Source organism: Leptosomus discolor, chromosome 4 (assembly GCF_034619465.1).
Source record: "Leptosomus discolor isolate bLepDis1 chromosome 4, bLepDis1.hap2, whole genome shotgun sequence".
NCBI lineage: Eukaryota > Metazoa > Chordata > Aves > Leptosomiformes > Leptosomidae > Leptosomus > Leptosomus discolor.
In genome coordinates this window covers 82,201,469-82,214,413 of record NC_141394.1, presented here as the reverse complement: position 1 = coordinate 82,214,413, position 12,945 = coordinate 82,201,469, and the positions used below count along the sequence as shown (strand labels likewise).

The following is a 12,945-nucleotide window of genomic DNA, read 5'->3' as shown; positions in this document are numbered from 1 at the left end:
ACCATGACTTGATCACACTTATCTGCATGCAAAAATCATGTAAATTAGGAATAAACCAGCATTACCAACAGCACACAGACACACGTATGTATGCACACACACATATATACGCACACTTAAAAAGGGCCAGTTTCATCAAGCTGAAAACAATTATGAGCCAAATCAGTTGGGAAAAAGAACGTAATCAGAAAAATATGAAGACTAATTGAAAATTGTTTAAGAACATTTTAACTAGATGCTCCAAAAGCCACAATCCCACAACTGAAAAAGGCGGCCACGCTAGTTAAAAGGCAACCTGGCTCAGACGGAAGTTAAGGAGGCTGTAAAAAAATTTAAAAAAAAATAAAAAAAAAGAGAAAAAGGGAACATGACAAATGGAATAAAGAGAAAAGCTCAAGCTAACAAACAAAAATCTGGTGTTAGGATGCACAGATAGCGGATAGGCCAAGAGGATACACGAAGAAATCAATGGCTGGTTGAGTTCAGTTTATCGGCGATTTCTTTTTTTCACAGAACCACAGCACATTAAGGGTAAAACAGTCCAATGGGTTGTTCTTCTAGCAACAGGAAGGGATTTTTTTTTTTTTCCTGTGGAAATGCAGAACTAAAAAAAAATGTTCAATAGGATCTTACGGTGCAGTGCTAAGGGAGGTCATGAGATCACTGACAGGCAAAACACTCGTCCTCTTGCGCTGCTACGCAACGAAACGGCAGGCGGGAGAGCGAGCCCTTTGTAGTTCAGCAGAGAGTACCAGTTAGATGTACAGGCATGGAAATATTGTCATGACTTCTCCTAATATATTAGATTTAGTTCTGGTGTCCAAATTCAAGAAGGATGGTGAAAAACTGCTCTGGTTTCATACCCCAGCAGATGACCAGACTGGAAAATCGGGAGTTTTTCCATTGGGAAGCAGAACTTGACTGATTTCTTCCACCACAGCAAAGGTTAGTGAACTGTAAGTACTCAGCCAGGGAACTTGGGTTTGCAGTTTAGTACCACCAAGTCAATCCAAGTATTTCAAAGAAAGCCAAAGGCAGACTAGGAATTAGGCCCATGTTATTATCAGAGTGATTAGGTGACTAGACACATCAAGTGCGAAGTACCTTAATATTTGGAGAGAGCAGAAGACTGAAGAATATCCTGGCAATTATTTTCCACTGATTGTATCTGCAACCCTTTAGGAAATGAAGGGAACAAACATTAAAAAAGAGGAAACAACAACAGAGCAGAGAAGACAGAGAGCAGACAGGCAGCAAAAAACCATGAAGAGTGGAAGGAAACAGCACAGAAACCCACCAGCGACACTTAATTAAGGTATTTGCACAACCGAAGACAACAAACTTCAAGGGAATTTTAAGGGAAACGAAATCCACAACTCATATACCTGGAAGGACTGGCCAGGGGACACACTCAGCAAAGACTGTAAGGTCAGGAGGGGATAGAAAGGTGAAACATCTGCCTGGGACCCAAGAGAGCGGTGAAAGCTGAAGGAGCTGCAGTCACGAGAGAGCAGAGCACAACCCAAGCAACCAGAGAAGTGGGCTGGTGCAGAGCTATGACAGCAGAAGGGTTAGGAGGGAGGGACAAACTGGGTTGCCCAGCTTTACAAGGACCGTGGAGATCCATTAGCACCTCTCCACAAATCACACACGGCACGGGGCACCAGAACGGGATAAACACAGCACATGAACCAAAGGGAGAAGGAGCATGGAAGGGATTTCTCTTATGGGCTGTGTTAAGTAACACTTTAAAACGTTCAACTAGCATTGCAGAAACGCCAGATTTTTCAAAGCCCATGGGATGAGAAAATCAACAGCATCGTTCGTACCTTGAGTGGTTTCGCCACTTTTAGTAAATACATCTGGAGAGGACCGACACCCACCGTGCACCGTCTGGGTTTGGTCCGTTGACCTTTCCGGTTTTGTGAGCATTTAAATGTAAACAGCAATCTTCTTGCTTAAAATGGACTTTTCCTACAGAAAGACTGTTGTCCTTTAAGCTGCCCAAACACCTTGGTCTGGACTGAGAACAAGCAGACAACCCTTAAACCTGGAAATGGTTGGTTTGGGGGAAAAAATGGACATGTATATAAACACATATAGTAACAAAGACTGAAAATTCAGAGGGGCACAAAGATCATGCCTGATCCTTAACGGTACCATTTGATACCAGGCAACGGTAATAATTCAACAAGAATAAATACCAGAGACAACCAAAGAAATACTTTCCTAGTAAGCCAAACTGTGGCGTGCACAATGCTGCCCTCTCCCCCAAGGTCAGTCCTCCTCCGTGAGTCAGAACTTGATTCATTTTCCCGTAACACAGCAAGTTTAACAATCCAAGAATTTTCAAGTTCCATCAAAATCCATAAACACATTTTATTCTATCCAGAAGAACATTGAACTTGGCGGGACAGAGTACCACAGTGGTGGCCCCAAGTCAAAAAAAATCCTCTTTTGAAGAGTCAAAACATCTCCCAGGAGTTAAATGAAGTAGGTCTGGAAAATGGGCATCTACTCTAACTACATATATTCTCCTCTGTCATAAACAAAATAGCCATGAAAAGCTCGTAATTATTCCATATTTACATTAACAGCATGTTAAAAACACGTCATCCTATTAGGCGAGTGAAGTTATCCGGATCAGACAAATTGGCAAACTGAGGCACACGTGGATTAATAACTTGCCTGAGGCCACACAACGAGCGCTATCAGAGGCAAAATCAGAACACCAAAATCCTTGGCTGCCGGAGCTGCGCTCAGCTTATTTTTTCTTTAAACTCTCCTCTTTTTTTTTAATTTGGTGCTCGCCACAAGAAGAAAAACATGAAGTATGAATCCATTATTCCTATAGGCATAAAGGTTTAAGACATCACGGTAGTCAGGTAGCCTGACATCCTGAACAACGCAGACGAGGAGACGTCCACTAATTAATACCTACTTCAAGGTCAGTAGTTGTGGTTGAACTGGAACACAAAGCTTCTAGAAAAAACAAGTCATTCCGATTTTAGAAGTTTTCCAGGGATGATGCAATGTCCACCACAAATCTTGATGGATTGTTCCAGTAGCTCATTACCTCCACTCCTGTGCCTTTACCCAGCTTTGACCTTCACCACTGCGTCTTATCAAACCTTTGGCTGCTGATATTAAAACAGTAGCTACTATCAGCATTTTCTGCCAGACATCCAGACAAGTAGAGGTCGTGATCCTCCCCTTTGATAAATCAAAGATACTAAGTTCCTTGAGGCTTGTATTGTAAATCCTGTTTCCTAACCTTGATGAAGACTCAAATCGTCGCACCTCTGTACAACAAGACCGTGAATAACTCCAGCACCATTAGGACAACCTCTGTATAAACCCCCGATTTTCAACAAAGGCAAACACTGCGCTGCATGAAGCGATGCTTTGCAGGCGAAATAAAATTAACACTTGCCATGAAGACGTTCAGTAAGGCTCACGACATGGCTTGCTGGCAATTTTTGCCTGAAATGGACTATTCTACATCCTGCAGGGTGCAGCAACTGGAGAGGACACGTCAAAAGAGGAATGAAAAATTTTATTTGGAAGATAACGCTCCAGGCAGAGGTGTTCTCCTCTACTTCAGTTTGTCAGAGAAAAAAAAAATAGGTCCCTCTGTTCCCACATGGATTTTGGCCATAAGAAAGCTCATTCCTTTAGGACACCCTAAGCTCCACTGGAACTGGTTTCACATCAACGATTTTTCTTTACTCCCTCCTACCCAGACACCCTGTGTACCCAGAGGCGTCTCCAAAGGACCCGCAGTATCATTTCTGTTAGTACCTCTAACTTCCACCCCTTCCTTACCATACCTGTGAAACCAGCCCACCGTGTCCTTTAGCAGCGCATACCAACTTGTCTGCCACGTTCTTCAAAGCCGCTGGGATAACCATGCCTGGCTGAAAACAGATTCATTGACGAAGAGCAATCAGAACCAAGACATTTAAGAGCCACACGGGACCAGAAGGGCTTAATATCCATCTCATGTGATAACAGAAAGACTACTGCTCCCCAGGAGGTAGATTTGTCTGGTTCTTTCTTCGTTACAACGAAATGAGCAGGAGATCAGCCATCACAACAAACCATTTCATAAGGGGAAAAACGAGCTGAATGTGAACCAAGCGATCCTCTACCATCATACGGAAGATGAAGCACTAGCAAACAACACCGAGCCTAAACCCAACAGAAGGAAACACGTGTGAATATCTTATTCAGCCTCTAAAGATTCCAGATCAACGTGACTTGCACATTCCCACATATCTGCATGATACAAACAAAGCCCCCACCAAAACTAGGCTAAAGTGATGCCTCCGACTTAATTCTCCTCCTAACCTGCTGCCTGATTTTCGGGAGCTACCACCCAGCATTCAGCGACGCGACCTGAAGTTCACATTTTGGTCAGCACTTCTGATAAACAATACTTTCCAATTGGTTTTCACTGAGGTTTCCAACTGAAACGTAATTTTCCACATCTTCAAAGAAACTAACCCTACTTTGTGTCCTGGATAGCCTTCAAAGTTTTTATTCAATTTTACTTCTACATTCTCTTACATTACTCCTCCTTCTAAGATGGCAAGGGGATTATTTTTCTACCACTATTTTTGGTAATAAGTGGCAGCAAACTTAAAGGTTATCACCTAAAATAAAAAAAAAAAAAGAAGTGGAAGAAGAAAACTTGTTCGACAAAATCAAGAATTCCTAACTCAATCTAATATCAGTTGTGAGAGCAATACAGATGTCCAGAAATCAAGTAAACCATCATTTCTGTTCACAACAGTGCAGGAACATATTTCAGATGAAGCTTTTCTCAGTGTTGGCATTGTTGGGTTTTGGGTTGGGGTTTTTTAAGGGTGCCTTAAGAGAGAGCTGAAGTGCTGAATGTTGTACTCGGACTGCATCTTGGGAAACCTTCCTAGCAGCAAATCAAACAGAAAAATCCCCCTGAACACAGTGAAATGGAAGAGAGAGAAAAGATGACCAAATGCTAACAGCATACATAAAAAAAAAGCCTACAAAATTCCAATTAAAAAACAATCATAAGACACAAGAAGCACCTTCCAGACTAGATTTCTGATTTGCAATTGCAGATATTAGTGACGTGCAATTAATAAATCAAGAGCTTTACCCCTTAAAAGAACTCAGTTATTCATCTGAAATAGACCCTATAGTCAGATCAGGGGTTTTTTTAATTCTTGGTGCTCTTCCAAGATACCAGATCTGTCAAGTATCAGTGACTTATTGCAATACCTTAGTCAGTGCTTTGCAAAAAACTGCCACATCTCCTCTGCTTGCTGGCGGGGTTCCCAGATAGACAGGACCCCAGTCCACCACCTCCAGGCCTCCCCACCACCCAGAGGATAACCCAAGCGTATTTCCCAAGCCTGACAGAGAAAACATCGCCGCCGCCAAGAAGGCGGCGAGAGGAGGCGAAGGCCTCCTCGCACCCGAAAAGCCGCTGGAGGCACCAGAGCAGACGGGCGAGGCAGGACGAAGCGTGCAAACCACGCAAAGCTGGCAAGCTGAGAGACACTGCAGGGACACCAGAGTGTGGAAATGCCACGTTTCTGAAGTCACAAAAGCCCCACGCAGTCCAACGTCGCCGTTTTGGTCAGGTATCCTGCAGCTGTCTTACGGAAGCACTAGGCCGTGCCGCGTGCCGAACGAAGCACATCGTTATTTATCACGGTTTACTAGGAAAAAAAGACCCCAAAAACCAACAGACTAGAGGTCCAGGTGGGCCTCTGAGGCCTGTCCGGTTAAGGCAGCTACCGCACACCAACCCCACCGGCGCGCAGCCCTCCGTGCAGGAAAACGCTTACTCTGCAACTTCTCTCTTTCAGCCACGGTGAGGAATGAGGTCTCCTTCCGCGATTTGCAGCACAACCAGCCAAGAAGGGAGAGCCGTTTTGCTGAAGGCCACATAATAGTTTCCTGGTAATTATCCTCATTCCCCACTCACCGGGCTACACCAACATCAGTAGCTTCAACCTCACAGCCAATAAATAAAACCTTGAGCAACGGCATTAAACAGCGTCTGTTAAGCACGGGACTCTCTGGAGCGAGCTTACCTCTCTGCAAGGCGGTCTTTAATCTTCACAAGAAACCCACTGAAGTACAAAACCTGACCCTGGAAACCTGCACGAAGGTCCAAGGGCTGAAGACGAAGCGATCACGCAGAAACAAAGCAGGTCCTTCCCTACAACCCACAGCAAAAAGGGTTCAACCTCACACCGGGGACATCTGAGCCACTGCAGGTCTTCAGGACCTGGAAGCCTATTCAAGAACAAACATACGAGTTTTCATTTTTGCTGATTTTCGGGACCTCAGAGGGGCACCTCTGTACGTCTGGCAACCTAAGACGTTATTTCTACACATGACATTACTGCCACCTTTTATACCAGATGTAGAAAAAAAACCCTGAACCTGACGTGAGCACCCTTCACCTTCTACAGTCCTGAAGTTTTGCATTTCCCTGGGCTGTTTCTTGTCCCCACTCACGTCCCACCCTCACCCCACCACAAATTCTGCCAGCCAGAAAGCAAATATTCAGAGGGTAGGGATTTAGGAAGACACAAATGAAACTAATAAGCCTCAAGAGGTCTTTAGTGGCCAAAAGACAAGTTCTTAGATTTCTGGGTCACCTAAAACACGTTGGTGCCTCCCGCCAAATACAGAGAAGAGTATTATGTCAGTGCTGGTTAATATGGTCTCAAATCTCCTACCCATTTCCTCAAAACTAATGGTGAAGCTGAGGGAACACAGCACACAGGGTCATGGTTAGATACAGGGACATCAAATTGCAAGTGCCTATAGTGAAACAATGCCAGTTGTGTACAGCAAGTTATCAAAGTCAGGGCAGCCTTTTAGGAAATGGTTTTGGTCAAAGAAAAATGGAAAAACGTGTGGAAGTCAAAAGTAGAGCTAAAAACCCCAGAACAAGTCAAAACAAAGGACTTCCCCTGAAAGTTTCTCTTCTGATCCATCGCCTGATGCAGCCAACTGCACGGAAACCGTGGATCAACCACCACATCACTTCGATACAGCTATTTTTACCTTCAAATGTTGGGAGAATCACAACCCTAGCACCTCTCCGCGTGTTTTTGTGGTTCGGTTTGAAATAGCCATTCCTAATTACATTCCTTAGGGCCCCCCCCAAGCGCTGTTTGGTGCCGCTCTGCGCCTCCCCCTGGGCCAGCTCTGGCTTCGCCAACGTGAAACTCGCATCCAAGGCGCAGTGACGCGGGATGCTGAAGGAGCCGGCTCCAAGCTGCTCCACAGAAGACGGCATCCAGCACAGAGGCTGCTCGTTCCCACCTGACGCTGATTTCTACGTGACACATGACTTCTCCTTCAAGCATTGCTGCCTTCAGCTCTTGAATGCCTTTGTTCCCGGGTCCTTTATGGACCTTACGGTCCTTCCACAATGGAAGCTCACCTTGGAGACAGGTTGTTGTTCCTTTTTCCTCGCCAGTGGTAGCAGCAGCAGGTAAGTGTCATCTGAATCTGACATCTGCACAGCACAGAGGTCGCTCACTGCTGTATTAATTCACATGTAACCAAGCCAAGCATCAGTGGCAGTGCACTAGTTGTGGCAAGAGGTAAATGGAGTGACAAAGTCATCTTCTGTCCGTCACACAAACATCGTGCCCACAGCAGTATCCATAGCATTAAGGGTACTTGATCCTAACAAAACCCATGCAGATAATAAACACCCAATATTAACACCTCAGACAGCAAACATTCTTCTTTTCTTCCAAACCCTGTATTCATTTTAGGTCATCATGGTGGTGTTTCACATCTTTTTAAACATATACAAATGGCAAATGGCGTTGATGAAGCCAACACATGGAAGTCAAGAGGCTACCCTCACACATTTCACTCATTTTTGTCCGGGGAAGTTTGAGACACAGGTTTTCTCTGAAGAGAATCAACCAAGAAGAGATGGATGAGTTGCAACCACTCAGCCCAGCTCTTGCAGGCAACACAGAAAGGTCCTTTACGTTGCACATCTAGTTTTCTTTTACTTAATTCCCCAAACCCTACAACCACAGCCATTGGGATTTTTGGTTTAAAGCCCAAATTAAAGGGCGGGAGAGGGAAGGAAGACAAAAACACCTAACCACAGAACATACATCAAATGCAGAACAAAATAACTGACCCGTAGGTGATGGAGCTGCCTCCACTTCTTTCACAAGCTACGCCAGAGGCTGCTCTGCCAGAGGCCCTTTTTGCAACTCAACCAAAAAAATAACTCGTGGTGATTTCACCTGATTTTCTATCATCTAGTTCCTGAACTTCCTAAGACTTCCACAGAGATTACAGTCGTCAGATACTAGAACAGGGCTCATTCAGTAGTTGTCCAGCCATCGTAGAGCACGTACGTGGAACACAAGGGGAGAAAAACGTTTGATAATAATCAAGACAGGATCTGGCATTGTGACCAACCTGCTCACAGCCGTAACAAAGAAAGCCACGGTGTCATTTCAGATCCCTTAACTCACCTACTGAAACGTGTCAGAGAGTCACTTCTACAGGTAGGGAATTTGTCTAGAAGGTGGCCTCACACACTACCTTATCCTGCTGAGGATTAACAGGGTCTCACGTGCTAAAAATTAGAGTTAACGATTGAAAACAACAGGAGTCTGAGAAAGGAAGATGTCCAGAGCGCTTGCAGCACGAAAGAATTGTTTCTGAGCACTCAGCGCTGTCTGATAGACCACAAGAGGTCTTCTGAAGATACCAAGCCACTAAAAAACCCTGTACAACCTCAGCAGAGGACTCCCAAGCTATCAGTTCACACTTTAAGGTCTTACTAAAAACTCACATAGCATTGACTCCCCAGAGACACATACACATCCCTAGAGACGGCATCGCTTTTAATTTTTTATAATCTTGATTCGCCTCAAAGCTGTAGACCAGACAGAGTTGCTTTAAGACTCGGCTACGAATCCAAACCTCTTTCTCTGCCCAGTCGTATCACTGGGAAAACGGAGCGTGCATCAGATGTGGACAAAGCAGTTACTGAGGTTTGCTGGTAAAAACAAGGCTCAGTGCTTCCTTGTAAACACTTGCCAACGCTGCCTACACTCAGAAACACACATCCCTTTAAGGCAGCCACAGGTCAGCGAGAGAAATAACTCGGGCATTTTATTCCAATGCAGCTTTTCATGGATTAACAAACTTTTCCCAAGCAGCGACTGTGATTTAATCCACGCACACAGCAAACAGGATCCCAATCTCAAAGTCTGGCCAAGACACACGTGCCAGAGGTTGAATCCTCCCAACAGAAGCTCTTTCCCGGCCCTCAAGAGGCTGCTTTAGAAGGGCTGCTCCCACCAGCAGGCTTTGCAGGGCTCCAGTCAAGCATTTCCACCCTACAGTCAGCACTGACTTGTGCACGGTAAAAACTAGATTCTTTGAAGTCTCCGCACGCACATCCCTTTCTAAAACTTTGGGGTTGTTCTAACAAATGAAAAAATACTTCAAAATATTAAAGGGCACCTCCTTAATATCTCCATTTGGACTCTGGTTGAAGCTCTGCATTAAAATCTGACTTCAGGGAAGGGGGAAAGGAGGAGGAAAGGAGCAAAAGGCAAAGGGGGGAAAAAAAAAAAAAACACACCCACCACATACTTTACTTTCACAAGCTAAACCAAACATTAAGTATTTTCCACTGCTTTTATTTAAACTAGATCCACCATCCAGGACAGACACAGGCACGCCGATCTCCATCGGGAATCCGTCCCTCAAGAAGTCCATGTGGAGCTGCACGTTGACGGCGTCTCCAACTCCTGCCACGTGCTGGTTGTTGAAGGGTTCCGCAGGCAGCCGGGTGACACACAGACCCCAGGGCTGCAGCGCTAACTCGGGTGATGGATGGAGATGTAACACAGCGGACAGGAAAGAAAAAGCAGCACCTTTTCCTCGTGGAGTCCCATCATCAAGCAGGAAAGTCAGGAAAGGAAGATTGCTGAAAGGGGACCGAGCACTGGCAGGACACACTGATGGACTGGTGCCACCACTAAGCCGCCACAGGACGCTGGCGGTCGTCACCGGTCTGAGGACATGGCAGCCCCCTCCTGCTCCTCGTCCCCCTACGCAGCACGTTCTTTGGAGGAGAAACCACATTCCCTACGGACGCACGTGCTCTACGCACCAGGGGCCAGTCCGAATTTCTTTTTTCCGCTACACAGCGCAACCAACAGCCAGAAAGGTTGACAGGGAGGAAGAGCATTTTGGTTACACCAAGCTTTGAACAAAGGTCCCACACGAGCAGCAGCACAGGGAGCACAGCCTTTGCCCCACAGCCCCTCTCCTGTCCTTCTCCCATAAAAAGGCACTGAAGTTTGGGCCGTGGTTGTTGGACCTTCCTGGCCGCGCCAGGGACCAGATTCGGTTCTTTCGCCGCGTCTCCACACATCGGGTTTTGCGGCCAGCTCTTGCTGGTACGGACGGCTGATTAATTCTCACTCTTTCCACTCACATCCACCACCCCCACACTACCTCTGGTCGCTGCTGGAGTCGCTTCCTTCAGCCTTCCCATCTACACCAGTCCCTGCAGATTTGCTCCACATGCAGTTTCTGCTTCCACGGATTAAGACATAATATGTGAGCTGCAGCGTAGGCTGAGGGAGGTTGGCAGGACCAGCCCTCCTTCACCGTTTGCAACCCTACTTCTGCGTTTGGACAGCACAGAGCCTCGGCACACCAGACCCACCTACCGAACCCAGCGTAGATCACCGCTGTCAGCGACAATCAGCCCGGCAGGCTTGTGCACGGCGGGAGGTGACCCACAGCAGCAGCAATACTAGAAGACAGCAATGAGGTTACCAACACAGCATGTTTTACCAAATCGTGAGAGTCTACATTCAGTTCTGGAAGGCGTCCTGCCTGGTTTAGCTTTCCCTCTGTTGCCAAACAGACCCCATAGCACGGAGATTTCTATTTGCATCCTGGTATTTGGCAACAGCAAGAAGTATTTCCTAGGAAGAATTAAAAAAAAAAAAAAGTCTTTCATTCACACTGAAACATCTACTGGACATCCCTGTGGGCCTAATTCCCAGAACACTGAAATCCAAACCTCCAAATGGGAAAAATATACTGATTACCTGCCAGTAACCTCAAGAGTGGCAAGCCAAGCCCTTAATAACAGTCTGCATTACCATCTGGCTACCACACAGTTACTGGGAAAATGTTATTGTTCTGAGTTTCACTTACTTGTCAGGATAATTGCTTCAGTATTAATTAAATGTTCCTCTCTGCAGCTGCACAGAAAGCTCACGTGGATAATTTACTGATTGCACAGTATATGCTTCCCTCGAATCAGTGGGCACAGCAGGACCTCCAGACCCCAGTCTGTCTGAACCGAGCATTAACATTTTTCAAGTCCAAAAACCTGAACATCCGTTTCAGAAATCTGAAGGCCAATTATAAGCATGACTTTCTACACCCTCAAAACAATTAAAACATGGGGTGGAGGGAGGGGGGTGAGAACCACCCCACCACCTATTCAAGCAAAGCATTTGGTGCTGGAGTCACGGCCCCACACACCTCCTCCACTTACATCTATGTCAGCAGAGTTCGCTGGCACACGAACACCTCTCAGCTGAGGGTGCAAAGGCACTTCATAGCCACCCAGCTGCACGGAGCCACCAGGAGAAAGGTCACCCAAAGCTCCGCTCCAGGCAATCCAGAAGGACTGTCCCCATTTGCAGCCAACTGCTGCAATCACGCCGAGAAGATGCTCGGCTGATGTCTCTCCTCCTCCCTTCAGCTTCAACACAGCATTCCCCTCTCCCCATGGGGTGGCCCAATCCCAGCTGCTTCCCCATCTTCACGTGCCCTGGCCCAGCCTCAGGAATAAATAGGTATTTCTTCAGCCACCCCTCATTTTTCTAATGTTCATCTGCTGCTAATCCCAAACTCACAGTCCACTGACATCACACGAATTAATAGTAACTGCGAAGGTAACAGCGGATCAAAGGGCCTGAGAGTCCAGGAAGCCTCGCCGGCAGTTCAGAGATCTCGCTGCAGATGACCTCAAAAAGCCAGGCCACCTTCACTGAAGAGCCTGACAAATCATAACCAAGGCTGGATCGTCACATTTACATACCCACTTCTACCAATTAACCAAATCAACCATTGGTGCAGCTACAAAAGACTTCATTACTTGCTTTTTCAGCTCTCACCAAATTGTAACAAAATTTTGACCAGCGTCCCAAGCCTGCCTTGAAAAAGTGCAGGACATTTAAAATGACATTTATTTTCCTTTAAGTTTTGCAGCTCTATTTCCACATCATCCTCCATCGAGAAAATGAGGAGTATTTCAAGATCTTCCATCCGGAAAGCTCAAGCCAAAAATCCTTTTCCACATTCCCCTGGCCACATCTCAACCTCCTCTTCTTCTGTGATCGATGTATGACCCAGTTTGGAAGAAACTAAAGGACCCAAAGAGCCCAGAGGTTCTCGGGAGGAGAGGGAAGGGATTGTCCTGACACGGATTACATTGCTATGTTGTTAATTACATCGAGCCAGTTTTCTATTGAGATTACAGGCTGCAACGCTGCCGTTGCAACCTCTGAAGTCTCTCCAAAACCTTCTTCCACTGTTGCTCGCTTAGCGCTCTTGGTCGAGTCCCAAGCTGGGGAAATTTGGGCTGTGTTTTGATCAAAGCCCTCCTCGTGTTCCGTGCAAATTTCAACACTTGTGGTCGCCGGGTTCCCTCGCCAAGCTCGAGCCGTTGCCTTTCAACACCCGTTGCTCCCTGCTTCTTTCAAGGGGTGATTAGGCACGGCTCTCAAGCAAAGCTGGTATTTAAGAAGTTGTTTGAAGGCCTGGGACTGGGTTTTACATAATAATCATGACTTTGTTTAATGAGGCTCTGCAAAACGTTTCAATTTGAGATCAAACCATTCAACTTTTTATTCC

The 12,945-nt window shown here is 46.0% G+C and overlaps 1 protein-coding gene across 5 annotated transcripts in view; it reads right to left on the bottom strand.

Moving 5' to 3' along the window:
- EXOC6B (exocyst complex component 6B) overlaps positions 1 to 12,945 on the bottom strand; it is a 306,693-nt gene that overhangs the window by 181,900 nt on the left and 111,848 nt on the right. The window contains exon 7 of one of the 5 annotated variants that reach the window (XM_086463893.1): positions 1,105 to 1,176. The exons of the other annotated variants lie outside the window; for them this stretch is intronic. Within the exon in view, the coding sequence (XP_086320019.1) occupies positions 1,105 to 1,176 (72 nt within the window). The remainder of the gene's footprint in view (positions 1 to 1,104; positions 1,177 to 12,945) is intronic. 5 annotated transcript variants of the gene reach the window in all.